The 20,115-nt window shown below is 39.9% G+C and overlaps 1 protein-coding gene across 2 annotated transcripts in view; it reads left to right on the forward strand.

Annotated features, from left to right (window-relative positions):
- The first annotated feature begins 7,850 nt into the window (after positions 1-7,850).
- The window catches only part of SPEN (spen family transcriptional repressor), a 97,698-nt gene continuing 85,433 nt past the window's right edge, over positions 7,851-20,115 (forward strand). For both annotated transcript variants that reach the window (XM_049878011.1, XM_049878012.1), the window contains exon 1: positions 7,851-8,242. In XM_049878011.1, coding sequence (XP_049733968.1) covers positions 8,160-8,242 — 83 coding nt within the window. In that variant the 5' untranslated portion in view covers positions 7,851-8,159. The remainder of the gene's footprint in view (positions 8,243-20,115) is intronic.

Consider the following 20,115-nt stretch of genomic DNA (forward strand, 5'->3'; position numbering starts at 1 on the left):
TGAGATCTTCGTAGATGAAAAGTATTAAAAAGGGAACTTGCTCATGAAGAAAGTTCACTGGGGCTCTCCTAAAGGCTGATGTGATAGTTGCAATCTGGCATTTTATGCTCGTGGGCTGCATTTTGGCCCTGGCGTGTGCACAATTGACAATGTCGAGGTCCGAGGTCAGTCCAGGTCATCTTTCTGGGCGGAGCCACTGAGTGGTTCCTAACAAAGGGAGATCTTTCTTCCTGGTGGGAATTTTGAGTGGGTGCCAGATTCGTTTTAGGAATTCTTAGTATATAAAAAGCTATCTAGAGGATATTTAAGTACTAGCAAACCATAGAATTCTCTTGCTAACCTGGCTATAATTTGAGGTTTGGAAATGACCAGGTCATCGCAGAAGTTCTGGTACGGATTCTGTCCTGAATAAATAATGGTTAGTCAAGATCTTTAAAATCGGAGTTCATACAGTAAGGATAACAGTAACCAAGGGGAAGAAAAATTTAAGTGCGTGCATTTTATCATTTTAAATAGGCATAACATCAAAGTTCTTACGTGCTGCTTAATGATTAGAATCTCTGGAAATTGATCTTGAGTGAAACAATGTTTACGTTGAAAATTTACGAAGGACAAAAGTATCCTGGTTTAAGGCCACTTTTTCGGGTGAAAATTTTAAATGGTTTGTGTTTAGGTGTGTGTCATAAATTATCTTGTGGGAATGAAGAAACACAATATCCCATGCCCCTCCCACCAGATAACAGGTTATAGGGTGAAATCTTTAGTCATAATGACTTTTACTGGTTGGGTTTTCTTTCTTAGAAAGGCCATATTAAGTTAATCCGCATTTTTAAAGAAAGTTATCTTGAGAAATTCTCTTTTCAGCCAAAAGTATTTTCCAAATAGAAGTGAAGGGATGACTCTCAGGATTGTTGTAGTATATTGTATGAAAAAATTCTGTCTATATCTCCTCTATCAAAGCACTGGAATTTAACTTTTTAAAGCCTTAAGAATAAAATAATTTTATTATTTCATTCAGAAATGCGTCATGAACTATCTAGTCTTTAAACAGTGATTTTATTTTCAACAAGATTCAAGTGTTTTATATATATATATATAAAATCAGCAATCATTACCATCCTGCAGTTAATGCAAAAATTGAGGCTATGCGATTTAAAGAAGCATTACTACTAAATAGCAATAACTGAATTAAAATGGAAATGTTTTAAAATATATTTTGAATGAGTACAGAAGTACTTTTTTGTTTTCTTTCTTCAAACTCTAGCCAGGCCTGTGAGAGGAGCAATAGGGAAGCTTAAAACCTTAAATCTGCTGAGCTTTTCAATAGATACTTAATAAGCTACTAAACACATTTTATTTTGGTATTATTGTTTTTGAGATTCCATGAAGTGCTGTTGTGGATAGTCTTCTCTGAATTAATCAATAGCTTTGATTTGTACTATTCCTAATGTTTTAAAAGTTGCAATCTCCTAAACCTGAGATGTTTTGACTTTATACACTTATATCACATATAGTGAAAGGATTAAGTTTTTTCTCAAAAAGTAATTAGCAGTAGGCTCTTAAAAGGTTGAATGAAAAGTCTGGTTGAATTAACATAGAGCCTAATAATATTTTGTTCATGTGGGGTCTGTTAACATAAATATGTTGACTTAATGTAATCAAATTAAGAGGAACACTTAACTAAAGTGACCCAGAAGCTGAGTTTCATTATAACCTTTTTCTAATTATAAAAGCAATACACGTTAACCAGAGAAAAGTTTAGAAAATACCCCAAACTCAAACCCGTTGCTATCAAGTTGGTTCTGACTCAGAGCAACCCTGTAGTTTCCAAGGAGTGAATGGCACTGCTGACCTTTTGGTTAGCAGCCATAGCTCTCAACCATTGTGCCATCAGGACTCCTTAGAAAATATAGATGAGTAAAAAAAAAAAAAAAACAAAAACTTCAAATTCTACCACATAGGGATAATCATGATTTAACATTTGCAAATATCCTTGCAGTCTATTTTCTATTTGAATTCCCTACCTATGTAAATTCTACTGATGATACTAAATACTGGGTACATTAGCAATATTTCCTGAAATGGAGGAAAAGATTACTTTTAGCAATTTCCCAGGGAAAAAGAATGGTAGAAACATAGAATTGAGTTTTCTTTTAAGAAAATAATCAGCCATTATATTCATTTCTGGAACTAAAGACCATTTGGAATAAATTATTTTGTTTCCTTAGAGGATTGAACAGAAAAGTAGATTATGAAATGTTAACTTGTTGAAAGAATGGCCTAGAGAAGCTAGCTAATATTTTAGAGGTGATTGAATTTCTAATGATGTATATGTAGATAATTTCATCAGAAAGAGCCTTCTATATCAATGTAAGTCTGTTATTAGGCTGGTCTCTCGCATTTGACCCTCAAAAATAGCAAGAGGTCAAACATTATTTGAAAGTAATATAGTTTTATTTTCTACTGTTTTGAAAAAACAACTGATTCTAATAATAGATAAAGGAAGTTTGTTCGTATTGTCAAGTTCTCATGTGGTTGGGGCTTTGATCACTTTAGAGCTTAAAAAAAAAACAAACCAAACCCAGTGCCCTTGAGTCGATTCCGACTCACACCCACCGTATAGGACGGAGTAGAACTGCCCCACAGAGTTTCCAAGCAGCGCCTGGCAGATTCGAACTGCTGACCCTTTGGTTAGCAGCCGTAGCACTTTAACCACTGTACCACCAGGGTTTCTACTTCAGAGCTAGGTAATATATTTTTTATATGATATGCTTATATTTTAAGTGTATGTTTACTCATGAAATAGCTTAATTTCAATAGCTTGGGATCCAATCTGTAACCAAATTCTTTTTGAATATCTGGTAACTAGTCTGTTCTCCTGTTCAGTTAGTGATATTAATTAATCTGCTCTTTTTTTAGTAGGTATGCTAGCATTCAAAGCCTGAGTTTGAGGCTCAGATGCTTTCCCCAACTGGGTTTCCATTACACATGACTGAACTCTTTGAATATGTCTAGCATCCTAAATGCAGGAGCTCCTCACAGTGTGAAAATAAGACTAATCAAAACAATTCTATTTTAATTCCCCTTTGTAAATGGTGCTGTTTTCATGTCACCTTTCTGAATTATCTTTAATACTAAAATGAGGAAATTCACTTCACAATCTATCATGCAAAAAAGAGATCACACCCTACTTTCTGACCTTTTTCAATGAGCATCAATTGTTCAAATAAATATAAAAGCATTTAAGGATAACAGAGTGGGTCGTCTTTCTATTTAATATGTACAAAGATGAATGTTTATAAAGAAATTCTGCCCTTGGAAATATTTGTAACAAGGACAGAAAGAAAAGCTTTCCCAGTGTTTCCTGATGCATTGCCAGTGAAAATGAAAAGCACTAAGAAAATCAAACACTTGATTTGGGGCTGTGCAAAGGGCATGTTATTTATCAGCTTTGTTGTTGTAAGCGCTTTTGCAATAGAAAAGGTCAGGGGAAAAAAAAAAAGCAAGGACTTGCATACTTGACATGTAATCACTGAGTACTGATTTGACTACAGAACCTGGCTGTAATAATGAAAATATTATGCATTTGATAATGTGTTTTTACTTCCACTGATGCTTACTTTTGCTATTATTGTGAAATTAACTGTCAACTTAATGGTAGTCATAATCATATGATATGTTAATTTCAAACACATGTAACATCTGATACTTTTAGCAAACTTATTAGGTAGAGAAAACAGGTATTTTTATCCTCATTTTGCAGATAAGGAAACTTTGAGGATTTGTCTTGCTTATTCAAAAAAAAAAAAAAAAGCAAAACCTGTTGTCTGGTTGATTTCTTCTCATAGCAACCCTATAGGACAGGGCAGACTGCCCCATACGGTTTCCAAGGAGCAGCTGATGGTGGATTTGAACTGTGGTTAGCAGCCAAGTTCTTAACCACTATACCACCAGGGCTCCAAAACAAAACCCACTGCTGTTGAGCCAATTCCAATTTGTAGCGACCCTATAGGATATAGGCCACATAGCCAGTGACAAAATTGCAACTGGAATTTTTGACTCTTAACCTCACCGTTCCTTCCATTACGCTATGATATCTCTTATTACACTGTTAGTGGTTTTCAGAATCTCCTGAACTTTAAGGTGTTTGTTGTCATGAAAGAATCTTTTATAGAAATGGATAGAATTCCCAGTGGAATTGCTTATTTTAACCTGGTGTATGTAGCTATTTTCCCTTCAAATAAATTTGCAGAAGTGAAATTACAGTAACATTTTTGGTGTCAGAGGATCACATTAAAATTTGAATACAAAGTATTTGTTTTACTCATTGAATAATCTGCATGTCTATTTAGGCTGATACCTGTTGGGATTTTATAAACTGAGAATTCTCTTTTGAGAAGTATATGTCAGATTAAAAAAAAAACAACACTATAATGGATATTTCTGTCATTATTTTTGGCACCCGTATTTCTGAAAAATGTATCTTGATTAAACTAACACTTCAAGTCAGAAGTAAGGCCTGACCTGCTTCTGAAAGGTCACAGCCTTGAAAACCTTATGGACCAGTTCTGCTCTGCAGATGTGGGGTCCCCATGAATCGGAATCCCCTCTGTGGCAACTAACGACGACACTTCAAGAGAATTTGAGTATGAGGTTCTACAAATGATGTTTAATGGGAGAAACTACTTGCCTTTAAATTGCTAAACAGACAGTTTATACTTTTTTTTTTTTTTGATAGACCTCTGGTAAAATGAAAAATGGTATCTTAATTTGCTTCAGGTCTTCTTGACATTCTGTGATCTCTAAGGGTTCCTGGAAAGCTTTAGCGCAACTTTGCTTAACAATTTTTTAGTAATGGTATACCACAATTTCCCTTCCACTCCCTCTGCTCTTCTCTAAAAGGTTGGGGGGCTTCAAAGTGTATGTAAAGAACGTTGCCCATTTCAAATTACCTTATCAAAATTAAGTATCTACTCTGCTTTTTACCTGGGGAAACAGCACTGCTGTAGCAAGACCCTTAGCCTAATCTAGGAGAACTACATTTGTTTTTGTATTTATTTGGTAAACATGTTACTTTTTACTTAAATTTAACTCTCCCTAATTCTTATGCTCTGGAGAAAGTATTATAAATACATATTAATTGCCTCTTATTTTGTTCTAGTTTATCCTTTTATTGCTCTGTGGCAGTCAAAGATGGATACAAAATACCATACTAAGTCATTACTTTAGCCTCTCTTCTAATGATTTTGCTTCTAAAAGACTTTTACATTTTTTTTTTTTTGGGCCCTTGAATTTTTCTTCAGCATGATTTTAACCGAAGGCTGCATCCAAGGTGAGATACGCCCTTTATTTCTGTAGTTGCAAAATACTGTTTTCTCAATCCTCTTCTTTGTCTGTTGCCTCTTTTATATGCAGTTGAGCTGGGCCTCCTCTGGTCTTCAGGGTGACATTTTTGGTCTTTCCTAAAAGTTTTCAGTTAATTCAGAGCCTATCAGGTTTTAGATGAGCAATTTATATCTTATTTTCAAACGTGCCTCAAACCGTAGTGGCTTATATTGAATTTATGCTTCATGGGAAAATGCATGTCAGTTTGAGGCTCACTAACTAAAGCTACATAATCACTGTTATAGTTCATGAGTTTAGGTAATATTGTGCTGATGTTGTACTATTTATGTGACAGCAGTTATGACAGAAATGGCCAAATGTAAATGGCCAATCCTACATCTTAATGTAGCTTGATTTGTTTTTCCTTTTTAACTGAAGAATCAATTCCATATTTTCAAGAATAAAAATTTCCATTTCATTTAGTGACTCTTTGATATGCATGAGGACAAGATCAACCTCTAACCTGGCACTAAATACCTTAACTAAATTATGAATATGTGCCACTATTGTGGTGGCACATATTTTAGATCTTCTCCTTTTGTTCCTGCCCTTATTAAAGTTCCCAAAATAGTCAGGAAAAAAAAAAGTGTTGAAATAGAAAATGAAAACATAAATCAGGAAAATAACATAGAAAATAAACCAGTTGAATTATCTAGCCCAGAATCTGAATGTTTTTAAAAGTAACTAATTAAATTTCCAAAATCAGTTCCATGGAAAAATGTCAACCAAGATGGCAAGGTTTGCTTCTGTACAGGCAGTCCCTGGGTTACGAAAGTGTGACTTATGCCTTACAGACAACTCGTACTTCGGAATGGACTGTCATACAGCCTATTATATTAAAAATTTGAGTTAAATACATACAAAGGTTTGTAATAAGGAATGCATACAATACTTTGCGACACTCATGAAAACATTGCACAGTTTGGAAGTGTTTACGTGTAAAATACAGATCTATATGCTAAGACAAATACTTGGCTGACACTAAATAAGAATTGTACGTACCTGTTCTGACTTATTTACAAATTTGACTTAGGAACAGATCTCATTGGTAACCCGGGACTGCCTATCCTGTAACAGCTGTAACTGTGTAATGTGAGGGCTTACTTAGCCTTCTGAAAGTCCTGAGAAAGGAGAGAAGACAGCTTTCTCAGTTCATCAGATCTAAGATCAAGTTTATTAAGTACAGCATGGACTAGTAAAGAAAATACAGGAAAGGTTGATGTGACTCTGAGGTAGTTCTCTGCTCTGTCTCTGTGACTCAGTCTTTAACAAACTTACGTTAGACTATAAGGCAAACGAAAGGCTCAGGGCTTTAGCTTTTGTGGAACAAAATATAAGATGACTTGGACAGGTGACCTCACCTATTGGTGCTGAATCATCATTGGTTATGGTGACCGTATCTGTCACTTAAAAGTAGTGTAGTTTGATGATCAATTGGCTTCTATTTAAGTGGACAGTGAGTGGCACCATAGAGTGAAGATCTGGCCTGTGCCTGAAGCACTGTTGTTGAGTGCTGTGGAGTCTGCTCCCACGGATCGCCACCCCATGTACAACAGAAGGAAGCACTACCCCTCTGATAAATCTGTGGATTAAATGGGGGAAAACTGAGTTGCTGTTTTAAACAATTCACATTTTCTGGATTCAGTTGAATACAGTTGGCTGAATTTTGTGGGTTTTACCTAGGTTTCTGTAAGCTGTTCAATTTCAGGTTTCAAAAGTCCTCAGACCTGGGAAAGTCAGAGGTCTACGTACTATCTCAGTGAGACATCTGAGAACAATTAGACATCTAACTGTCCCATTTCATTTCCACTCCTGGTATACCCTAACGATCAGCAAGGGTATCTTGCAAAAGGTTTCGCAAGATGCTATGTAAAATAGAGTTGTTTAACGTTACAAGCTAATGATTCCTGGGAGGGGTGGGTTTTTGAAGCCATCACTGCTTGGCTGGGCGGTGGGAAGGACGGCCTGTTCTGACCACTTTCCCAAGCAGGCGGGGATCCAAGTGCCCGGAAACGGCCATGAGCTGCCCGGAGGGTGAGCAGAGGAAGGGGTTTTGGCATCTCCTAGGACGGAGGCCTTCGCTGCCCCTTGGACACGAAGCCTTGTCAAAACCAACTCCATTTCTCTCTTCTCTTCCCCCAGGCCGGCGCCAAGGACCCCCGCGCGGGAGGCTGGAAGCCGTTCCTGCCTCCCCGCGCCGGGGGCCTGACGGCGCGCCCGCCCCGCGCGGCTGCGCACCGGGACCGAGCGCGAGCGTCCCTCCCCCGCCCCGCGTCCCGCCATCCCCCGCCCTGCCCGTGCGCCTGCGCGTCGGCTGCGAGGGACGCGGGGCCTCGGCCTCGGCGGACGGACGCGCGCGCGCCCGCGGCGAGGGGGCGGCGGCCAGGCGACGGGAGGCGGGCCGCGCGCGCGCCGGTGGGAAGCGTCCGGCTGCCACAGCGCCAGCTCCGTCGTAGTCGCTGCCGCCCGGGTCCCGCTCGCCCCTCCTCCCCGCTCCCCCCGCCTGCCGCCGCCCGGGCGCATGCGCTGCCGGAGCGCGAGGGTCGGCTTCGGGTGTGTGGTGGCGGCAGAGCGGCGCTGCGAGGCCCGAGAGTCAGAACCTGGGGGAGAGGGATGGTCTCTGCACGGGGGGGAGCCGGAGGAGCCGCCGCCGCTGCCGACGCCACCGCCGCAGCCGCCGCCGCCGCCGCTGCGCCCGCCTCCCGGCGCTGAAGGGCTCGTACCAAGCCGGCGAGGGAGAAGCAGCAGCGGCGGTCGCCGGCACGCCGCCCAGCATGGTCCGGGAAACCAGGCACCTCTGGGTGGGCAACTTACCGGAGAACGTGCGGGAAGAGAAGATCATCGAGCATTTCAAACGGTGAGTGACACGAGGCCCGGGCCGCGCTCTCTCCCCGGCCGCGGCGCTGGCCCGTTGTTGGCTCTCCCCGTGCTCGGAACTGGGGAGGAGGACCCCGTCCCGGACTCCCGGACGGGTGCGGGGGGCGCGCGGGCTGCCGCGCCGGCCGCTCGGCCAGGTCCCGGCGTTGGGCCTCGGCGGAGCGGGGCCGCGGGGCCCAGCTGCCACCCTCTCCCTTCCGAATAAGGAGACTGTCGCTTGGCCTCCGCGAAGCAGGCGCCCGAGGGTTCCCCTGGCGTTGGCAAGGAAGCGGGTCAGTGCCGCGCTCTGGTGGCGCTCCCCGGCGGGGTCGCGTCCTTGCGCGCCGGCTGCCCCGGCGAGCCGCTCTCAGGTCTTTGGGACGCGCCTCCCGGCGCCCCCGGTCCGAGCAGCCACCCGCATCCGCCCGGCGAAGGCGGCCGAACCGGGAACCGAGCAGCGGCTGACAGGCTGCGGCCGGCCCGGGACCCGGACCTGTCCCAGACCCGCCCCCTGCCCCTCCGGCCCCGGCACCGCAGACTCCCGACTCTCGTAGCAACTCCCGCTCCGCGCACAAGGGCGCATGGAAATGTCTGACTTAGAGTGGGTTTTGTGCGAAAGAAGAGGTACAAAAACAAAAGTCTTGGTAGGTAACGTAGGAACATCTCTGATTTGGGAAGACACTGCTAGATTCTAGGGATCTCTCACACCGAAGAGTTACAGACCTGGGAACGAAATGAAAATGGCAAATTCCTTTTTGTCTTTTTTTTCTTGTTTTTGCGGGATTGGGTGGAGAATGAGGTCTGCAAATAAGTTTGTGCCCCAGTTTTGGCTCTTTCGCCTTTCTTCCTCCAGCCCCCTCGGGTGCCCATCAGGAGGATGGTGGGAACAGAGCCTCAAATAGGAAGGTACCCACCTCAAATAGGCGCTGTGAAGCCCAGAGGAAGCTCCGGGACCTACTACTGCGGCCGTGCTGGCATTATCGTGCATATCCTTCTTAAAAATAATGGTATTTTCCCCCACCCATAATTTATCAAATGGTTTAAAAATGCAAGTGTTTTAAGATTAATGTTTTTTTTTTAATCTACGCGAATTATTTGTCCATGAAATGTAAAAGGTCTTTGATACATCTTTTTTATTTAGTAGCACTTTTTTTTTTGGTTTTTTTTTTTGTAGCACTTAGCACTTGTTTTCTTTGTGAAATGTATGTGTACCACAACTGGTAAGAGGTCTCAAAATAAAATAATTAAAATAGCGATTTATTTAGACTTGGAGCAGATTGAGAAGGACCGTACAAATCTTTATGATCATTCTCAGAAATTAGCTTTTTTCGTATTCATGACCCTGAAAGGTATTAAGTTTGGTGTACTCCTAATTCCTCTTACTATTTAGGTGAGTGAGGGAAATTATGGAGCGTCCTTATTAGTGAGTCACCATGGGAAAAATAGATTGCGTCGCTCGCTGTTGAGCTGCGTGGATAAGGAAATAGGAGCAGCGGCAGCAGAGCCCCTGTTTTTCAAATGGAGGATCATTGATTCTGTTGGTGGTTGCTGTTCCTGGGGTATTAAATTTTCACGTCTGGAGCGCGCGTCTGCGCGTGTCCGCGTGTGAAAAGGAGCCGGGAATAGTGAGACCATTCATAACCTGCTAAAACTGTCCTCAGCAGGGCTGGGGGAGGTGCGCTTCCAGGGACTCTCCCAGTGTTTACTACGTTGTGCCTGAGAGACCAGGCAAAAACTCGCCTTTGCCCGCGATGATAAAGGGGAGTCGTTGAGCTGAATTGGGAAGCAGATGAGAACTTTCTCTTCCTGGCGTTGCTCCACCCCTTTTTCCCTCCTATCCCTCGTCCTCAGTGTTTTGGTGGAAAAATCATTTAGGTGCAGATTTTTGGAGGAGATAAACCGCTTAGATGCGCTGACTTTTATCTCCTTGTGGACTCTATCTGTAGGTTGCTGGATGGAAAATTCGTACGCACCGACGCGCAAACACGTGCATTGCAGCATTCTCTTTGCTCCGTGTTCTGTGGCCAGACGTGTCGTTTTGCATTATGCAGATTCCAGAGACATGGCATGCATTGCATTGCATTGCATCGCTTGTCTAGGGGAGTTTGACCCTTCTGCAAATTGAGGGGGAGAGATAGGAAAGAGGAAATTGCCCAAGGGAGTTTTGGAAGGCTTCTAAGTGGATGGTGCTGCAGTCTGTCTTGTGTGAATGACTTTCTAAAATGGCGGCTAGGACCCACTTTATGTGGGAATCAGCAGAGCAGATCTCAGAATGCACAGAGGGAGGAGGGGACGGAGGATGCGCGCAGGCTGCCTTGGAAAGCGGCAGTCTGGAGGACCAGTACTGTATTACAGAGGGCTTAGCTGGCACATTGCTCACGGCTGCACTGAAAGGAGTGCCTTACCTGTTAACAGAGCAAAGGCAGGTGATTCCTATAAAAGCAGGTTATTTTAAAATGTAGCAGACTGTGTTTCCCTGAAACGTCTTTATTTTAAAGGCGATTCTTCATGTTTAAACATGTATTCTGTTATTTGACTAGAGCGTTAAAAAGTATACAGAGAAAAATCTCCCCACCACCCCTGACCTTTGGTCTCCCGGTACCCATTCCCCCTCCCCATCAGGTATCTGTTTCTGGTTTCTTGTTTATCCTTAAAAAGAGTTTTTCCACATGTACAAGAAATGTCCTTGCTGATCCAGCTGTGAGTCATTTTTGGAGTAATTCAAAGCCTTTTATTTCTATTGTGTGTGATGCTACCGGGGAGGAAAACTAAATCTGAATAATTTAATCGAAAGGGATAAAAAGGCAGTTGTACCAGAACATGGCTCTGCAAGAAAACATAAAGATATTTACCTCTGGTGTCATCTGGAAATCAGAATGAGAAAAACCACACAATACCTGTGTTAAAACTGAGGTTAAAGTCCCGACTTTCCCCCTTTTCCCAGCTGATTACAGCATTAACTAATAACTGTTTTTAGAGGATTAAGAGGTGTACACTGGGAATACATAATACAAAACATTTGCAAAATGAATGTTCTTTTAACAGTGACTAGGCTTTTGTAGTAAGTGGATAAAAAAATCGGACAGTTTTTCGAGCAGAGCAACTTAGAGGCATTTTAAAGAGAAAAAAAGGTCAGAGTTAATATTTATGATTTTAATCAGTGTTTTTGGTGGAAAATAGATGGAGGGAAGGATGCTGTTTTGGCATTTTCCCTCAGTGCCGAAGGAAGTCCAAATCTTTAAAATGTAATCAGAGCATTTAAAAATTTTGACTCTACCTTCTTGCAGTGTCTACTGTGTTCATTATCTTTATACCTTTCAATATGCTGGTCTTTAGAAAATTAAATGAGAGATATTTCTGAATCAGGTTTTAGCTAACAAAGGTTCATTGCAAGGACTGAATTTGCACAATAGAGAAAGTCCTCTCCTTTGTATGTTAGCTAGGTTGAAGGGGGAAGGGAGGAGTTATACAACAATTGGTTGCTGTCTTGTAGTTGTAAGAGGGAGAGAGAGGTGTGTGGAAAAAACACAAGTGAAAGGCGACTCCCTGAATTAGAATGAGCAAATGAATAGATCTCTTTAAAGATTTTAAAATTCTTTATAGCTTATTTTCAGATTTTAAGTAAATCACATACTTAGGTCCCCATCCATCCCCCAGTTTAGAGAATACAGGTTAAACATTGAGTGAGGTAACTGCTCATGTAAAAATTTTGTCAGACACCCATTTAAAAAATCGATTTTGTTTTTACCAATTTTAAATAGTCTTACCACAATAATTTTCCTGAACTTAAAGAGCTGGGGTATTTGTTACATGTATTTAAATATATTTGCCTTTGGAACATAGTATAAAACATTAGGGAAAAGAATGTTTCCTTGTCCTTTCATACTAGAGATATTTTTAGACTTAAACAAATTTGACTCACCTTAGCGTATCTTTGTTACATTGTTTCTTCTTTTGAGACTGATGCTTTCTTCTGTGTAGAAAGGCCTCAGGTTTTCCATGATAGGTTTTGTACATTTCAAAAATAAAAATACTTCAGAGTTATCTTGAGAAATAGCATTTACGAAATTAATACAAAATGCATACAATGTTGTTTTTTTATTTCCTGAGTAGAATAAAAAAAATACTCCTGGCAAATTGGAGGAAAACATGGGCCTTAGTGCCAGGAAGAATGATGGTGTCTGACTTGTGTAGAGGGCACCTTTTTCCAACTACCTTTACCATAGACTCTTAATTGCTTGGGCATTGCATTGTTTGGCTGCTTGTGAAGAAGAGCTTTCAGGGTTGATTAATGAGACATCTTAAATCCTTCCAGTACTGATGCTTTGGAAAGGTTTACATGGAAGTTATAAAGATAACGGGAATGGGAATGAAGACTTCCACATAGTCTTCCAAATCTTAATATGAGATTTTCTTAATTAAAAAAAAAAAAAATTCAGAATATTTAATGAAATCTAGCATATCTCTTTGGAGATCCTGTATTTCTTTGTTCTTATTTTTTTTTAATCTCTAGTGTCAGTTTGATCCCTAAGAGTTAGCCTGTCCACTCTACTTAAGCATTGTAGTGTGAAAATACAATTTATCTGTAGTAAAACATCCGATCTTCCTTATTGTTCATTTTATTATTTGCCTTACAGCTGCTCATATTTTGAATGAAAATGGCATACTCTACTGTGGAAACCAGTTTGAATGTTTAATAATTTTATTAGAAACCATGTGATTTTTTGATTTTTAATATTTAACTGGTTTTTAGTATGTGGAAAAAGTGGCTTTGCCGTAAAAAGATGTTTTCAGCATAATTTTAAAGTATTGGCAATATTCAGGTTTTTTTCTCCTGTATATGTCCGTGTCTGCCAAGTTGAAAATTACAAGCATCTTAAAAAATCAACAGTGAAATGTTTCTATAAAATCCTAACTTAAATTTAGTGAATTTTTAGATTTAATTACTTATTTCACTTTGAATATAGAGATGAATTGGAAACTACTATATTTAAAGATTTTATCATATAATATAAGGAACTGCTCTAATCCTTAAATATTTCTTGGAAAAGTCAAATGGGAAAAACATGTCTCATTGCTTGTCCTGTGTACCTGGTGCTAGATTTTTAGTTAAGCAGTAAACTCTGACAACAACAGCAACGTTAGGTGATGTATTTGGGTTATTTGAGAACACTGAGAAATGAAATTGAGATTTTCTAATTATATCTTTTATTGGCTTTGATTGTTCCAGTCCTTTCATGTTTACACATAGTATAAACCTATACTTTTAAATATACTTATCATTTCTTTAATTCTTAAAGTCATTTGATTAAAAGTGATTCTTTCAAAATCTTTACCCCACCATTTTATTTCTTTGATTTAAAAACTAGAAGGGATATCTGTTCTTTTCTTTATTAAACGTTTTACATTTTACGGAACAACATTTGACGTATAGTGACTAGTGTCTTTTATAAATCTATAAATTGGTGGGTAGTAGATATTTTTACTCTTCAACAACTGATCTTCTTAAAAAAATTATACTGTGTGCAGTGAAGGTTCTTTTGCATTCAAGATTATTTAAATCACCTTAAAGTAAAAGGCAGAAGGTAAAAGAACAGTTGATGATTTTATTATATCAAAAGGATGTTAGAATCTTCAGTGAAGACTACTACCCCTTAGGCCGGAATTCTGGGGGTGGTATTAAACTTGAATGAGTAACCTCTTATTGAAGGTTGGCGGTTTGAACCCACCAGCCTCTCTTCAGGGTAAAGATGGGATGGTTGGTTTCCATGAAGATTTACAGCCTTGGAAACCGCCCTATGGGCAGTTCTGCTCTGTTCTAAAGGGTCAATATGAGTTGGAATTGACTTGGAGGCAGTGGGTTATTTTTTCTTTTTTTCCTTACTGGAATTTAATATTTCCTTCAATTACAAATATGGGAAAAAATCCAACATGGCAGTATAAGTAGTACCAGTGGTTTTGTCACTAGTATAGATAATATATATTTTCGTATTTAACGCTACAGTTGTTGCATATATTTCAAATTATTAGTAGTGCCCTTCACAATTTAGAAATTACAGAAGCTCTCAGACCTGTAGGTTTCTTGGTAGCTCAAATGGTTTGCACTTGGCTGCTAATCTACAGGTTGGTAGTTCGAACACACCCTGAGGCACAATGGGAGAAAAGCGTGGTGCTCTGCACCTGTAAAGACTACTGCCAAGAAAACCCTGTGGAGCAATTTTACTCTCAACACATGGGGTCACCACAAGTTGGAATCAACTCGACAGCAAAGGTTTTGGTTTGGCTTTCTAGACCTGTTGCTAGATACTGTTACTTAAACATTAATAACGAAGTATATACATTACTGAATGACAGATTTGTGTTTTAGTTATATTTTTAAAACTCTACTATCTTAGAGAATGTTGAATGTACACAAAAGTAGACGAAATAATTAAAGAACACATTACCTAGCCTCCACAACCATCAACCATGGCCTAGTCTGCCTTCCCTCCTTATATTATTATTTTTTTCATTTCAAAATTTTTGAAATAGTTTCAAACTACATGTCATGGATTGAATTGTATCCCCCCAAAATATGTGTCAACATGGTGAGGCCATGATTCCCAGCAGTGTGTGGTTGTCCTCCATTTTGTGATTTTCCTATGTGTTATAAATCATAATCTCTGCCTGTGATTAAAGAGGATTAGGGTGGAGTGTAACACCCTTGCTCAGGTCACATCCTTGATCCAGTGTAAAGGAAGTTTCCCTGGGGTGTGGCCTGCACCACCTTTTGTCTTAGAAGAGATGAAAGGGAAGCAAGCAGAGAGAGTGGAAACCTTATGCCAGCAAGAAAGAAGCACTGTGAGCAGAGTGCATCCTTTGGACCCGGTGTTCCTTTGTGGAGAAGCTCCTAGTCCAGGGGAAGATTGATGAGAAGGACCTTCCTCCAGAGCCCACACAGAGAGAAAGTGTTCCCCTGGAGCCGATGCCCTGAATTTGGACTTTTAGCCTATTAGACTGTGAGAAAATAAATTTCTCTTTGTTAAGGTTATCTGTTTGTGGTATTTCTTTTATAGCAGCACTAGATGACTAAGACATTGCAGAAAAGTTTTAAGAACAGTACAAATAGCTCCCATATCCCTTTCACTCAAATAGCCCGATAGTTAACATTTTACCACATTTGTTCCGTAACCCTCTCGTCTTTTTTTCTAACTTGATGTCTCATCACCCTTAAATTCTCTAGTGTAAACCTCCCCAAAACAAGGACACTCTCCTGCATTGCTACCATACAGCCCTCCCAGTCAGGAAATCAGCTTGGTACAAGACTACGACCCATACCCCGTTGAAATAATGCCAGCCGTTCCAGTAGTGTCCCTATTTCCTTTCCGGCCCAGAACCTGTCCAGTACCACCTGTTGCCTTTAGATACATGTCTCATCAGTCTTCTCCAGTCTGGAACAGTTTCTCAGTGTTTGCCTAATTCTCATGTCCTTTATAGTCTTAAAGAGAACAGACCTTGTATTCTGCTGAATGATCCTCTGCTTAGGTCTGTCTGATGTTACCTCATGACCAGATCAGGTCATGGCTTCTTGGTGGGAACACCACAGAAGTGATACCGTGGTTTTCTCAGAGTACCGTATCAGTAGGCGTACAATATCGAGCCATCCTGCCACGTCAAGTTTACGTCTCTACCGTTTTCCCCTTTGCCTAACATTTTTTGGTGAGATATTCTGACATTGTTTTGATATTGTCTTCATCAAACCTCCACCTGCTGGCCTTAGCATCCATTGCTAACTCCTGCCTGTATTATCTACCGCTGGGATGAGACTGGCTGATCTGTTGTTACTGTGATTCCTTTTACATTTATTCTGCTGTAGGCAAGAAATTTTCCTTCCCTTTTGTTTGTTAAAAGATTCACAAATTCCTCTTTTTTCAATGGGTTTTAATCCAGTGTTTGTTTTGAGACTCAAATAGTACTCTTCAAGCTGGCTACTGTGTCCTTTTTATATATCCCGATCATACAACATCATCCTTTAAACATTGCTTTATTTCTGGCACAACAGAGGCTCATCCTGTACTTTCTCTTCCCCACCCCTGAGTTCAGCCATTTCTCCAAAAGGCCCTGTGGGTTTTGGTTTTTGTTTTAAGGGTAGGATGGTATTTAAAAACCAAAATTTGGTTTGCTTGTTGCTATAGAACTACAAAAATGGGTGTGTGTGTATACATGCGTGTATATATGTGTACATGTATACATGTGTATCATGTTCCAATGCATGAGGGTTCTTTCTAACTTTCCCCTTTGCATATTTGTAAATCCCTTCTCAGACAGTGAGAAACCTGACTCCTCTTATTCTCCATACATTTACTTACTGGTTCAGTGATATACTCCCAATCTCTCAGGCCAGTGCAGCCCCCACCTCTGCCACTTCTGGGTGTGTTGTCCATGCTACCTCTGCATGGCATCACCTCCTTTGAAACCACTCTCTTCCTTGGAAACCCACATGGGAAGATAGCTAGGAAAGGAAGGGAAAGTGGGAACAGAAGTGACTTGCATGTTTTTTGCCCTTTTTTCTCTCATTGTAGAAGAAAACCTGTGGATGAATGGATTACCTGTCACTGGTGCCATTTTTAAGAAAACTTAGAGCAAGTCAGCTCTTAAAGACTTAAGTGTTGATTCTCTTCTTCCAACACTGACTTTCTGGATTATTCGGATCAGGAGAGGAGGGAGTTTGCTTCTAAGGAATAATGTTAGGAACCCTGAAGCTCCGTTCAGGGGGCAGTCAGCAAATGCTTGCCCTGACCCTGCCTTGCCAAAAACCTTATTGACCCCAACTTGTTTCATTTTCTCCTCTTCAGTGCTTTTGCCCTCCCCCTTCCAAATCACAGGGGTTCCTAGTAATGAATTGTTGGGACCCTATTCCTTGGCACAAGTCCCAGAATGCTGGAGTTTGCATGTCCTGGATTATTTTGGAGGAGATCTCAGGCATTGTTTTATCCATAAATGTTTCCCTGTCTCTAAAAGCTGAGGACTGTTGAAAGATTTAACCACAATACTTTCATCATACCGAAAAAAAAAAAAAAAAAAAAAAAAAATTTTTTTTCAAATAAACCCAGTAAATATTCAAATTTGCATTTGTCTTAAACATCTTTTTTTTAAAAAATTCAGGATCTAAATAAGGTACACATTGTTATTAGTAATATGTCATAAAATTTATTGAGGTATAATTTTCATGTGCATGCAAAAGCTGGACAGTGAAAAAGGAAGAAATAAGAAGAATCGATGAATTTGAACTGTGGCATTGGTGAAGAATATTGAATATACCGTGAACTGCCAGAAGAACAAACAAACCAGTCTTAAATACAACCAGAACACCCCTTAGAAGCAAAGATGGCGGGACTTGGGCTCACTTAATTTGGGCATGAAATTAGGAAAGACTGATTGCTAGAAAAGGGCATCATGGTTGGTAAAGTAGAAGGTCAGCAAAAAATGAGGAAACCTTCAATGAGATGGAATGACACAATAGTCAAAACTGTGGGCTCAAACATACCAATGATCTTGAAGATGGTACAGAACCAGGCAGCATTTCATTCTGTTATACATAGGTCACCGTGAGTTGGAAGTGACTTGACAGCAACTAACAACGATAACAGATAATTTACATATAATAAACTGTACCCACTTTAAGTGTACGGTCTACTGAATTTTGACGTGCATGCATTCTTAAAACCACCAGGTTGATTGTTGTAGAGTTTCTTACATAATGTAGATTTTGCTGTTTTCATTTCTCTTGTGGTATATATACCTTAACATGCCCTTTGTCCTCGATATTTCCTGTGCATTCAGAAGCGCATCTGTTTTAAAATATTTTGATAACTGTATATCAGCATAATTTTTTTCTTTATAATCCTGTGTATTTTATTTTTATTCATTTAATAATAATATTCTGGGAATGGGTTTAGGGCTTGATCAGACTGCCAGAGGGGTCCATATGGCATAAGAAAGTTAATAACCCCCAGTTTAAACAAATCATTAGGTTAAAAATAGAATGGCAGAAGCATACTTAAGTACCCATTTTCGCTGTGACATACAAAAGGTTCAAACTGAAAAAATAAAAATTACCAAAAAAATGTAAGCTAGAAAACCAAACAAAGAAGTGTCTTGTAAATAGCTTGCTTCCTCCCCGCCCCACCCCACCCCTTGTCTTTTTCCTCATTGTCAGCTTACATGCTTAGAACTACTCTTTTTATTGTGGGGGGTAGTTTTCTATAATTACCCGTTCCTGTATTTTAGAAATTATAGAATCTTTAGCTTTTTAAGGATGTTCTTTTCAGTCTGGTTGAATTCTTTCCGATGGAATGAATTTCAGGTACACCCATAAAAAAAAATTAGAATTAAATGCCATGACAGATACTTCTGTTTGGGTTCAGGTTTAATTAAAGAAAACAAGATTTGTGAAAATCTCAGGTTTATAGAGAGCTCCTAAATTCAACTGGTGTATGATGAAGTATACACTTTTTAACTCTTCATTAATGCATGAACTATCTAAAGTGAGGGTACTTAACTCCTCCCATAAATTGAAGGAATTGGGCTATAAGATTTTTAAGGTCTTTTCAGTTTGAGAAACCGTGTTGGAGCTGTCATTTTTCATAGCACATGAATGGTGGAATGCTATGAAGATCGTGAAAGCATATATCAGCCATCAGTTGGATTGTAAAAGAGCTCAGTATCAGCAGTTACTGTGTACCCATGATATATTACATTGTATGAGTCTCTTCTAAATGACTCATTCTGCTGACCAACTCTTTAGTCAAAAATAGCTTTCCTGGGTCAAGACTGAAGTTAAATGGTATTTGTGAAGTTTCAAAGTTATATTGCAGTTAATTTTTAAAAATGGTATGTGTGGTTTGTTACCCTAAGGATAGCTCTAGTTTTTCTGATCCCTTCTACCTGTTTGGTTTTCTTCTGAGGTAGTCTTTTCCACAGTGGTTTTTTGATACAGATCATTTCTTTTCAGCTTTAAGTTTGTCATTCTGAAAAGTGGATATGTAAAAGGAACTTAAGTCACAACTTTAAGTCTCATAGGAGTTTCATATTTGATTTCCGTTATGGTGAATTTACTTGAAACTTTTTTTTTTAATACTTTATTGTGATTTTGGAGAAAAGTTACATAGCAAATTAGGTTCTCATTTAACAATTTCTGTATATAATTATTCAGTGACATTGATTACACTTGTCACAATGTGTCAGCATTCTCATTATTTCCATTCTGGTGGTTGTTTCCATTATTCTAGTTTCCTTGTCCCCCCTTACCTTCTCTTCTTTGGTCTAGGGTAAATGTCGACTGTCAGGCCTCATTTAGATGATGGTTTAGGGGAACACAGTACTCATGGGTGATATTATTTATTTATGAGCTACTCTGTCTTCTGGCTGATCTGTGTCCACTGAGACTGGTTTGAATTTCAAGTTTAAAGGGTGTCCCTGGGCAGTAGTTTGGGGGTTCCTCTAGCCTCTATCAGTGCAGTAAATCTGACCTTTTTTAGAAATTTGAGTTTGTTCTATATTTTTTCCCCATTCTACATGGGACCATCTATTGTGTCCCTGGTCGAAATGGTTGATAGTGGTAGCTGGACACCATCTAGTTCTTCTGGTCTCAAGGTAAGCGAGGCTGTAGTTTGTGTAGACTGTTAGTCCTGTGCACTAGTTTCTTCATTGAGTCTTTGGTTTTCTTCTGCTCCAGACACATAAACCAATGGTTGTATCTTAGATGGCTGCTTTCAAGCTTTTAAGTCCCTGACCCTAGGATGTAGGACATTATGAGCTATGTTATGCCAGTTGACCAAGCTGCCCCCCTGAGACTATGGTCCCAAGCCCTCAAACCCAGTAACCTAGTGTTTG

The sequence above is a fragment of the Elephas maximus genome, chromosome 3, assembly GCF_024166365.1.
Source record: "Elephas maximus indicus isolate mEleMax1 chromosome 3, mEleMax1 primary haplotype, whole genome shotgun sequence".
Classification (NCBI taxonomy): Eukaryota; Metazoa; Chordata; class Mammalia; order Proboscidea; family Elephantidae; genus Elephas; species Elephas maximus.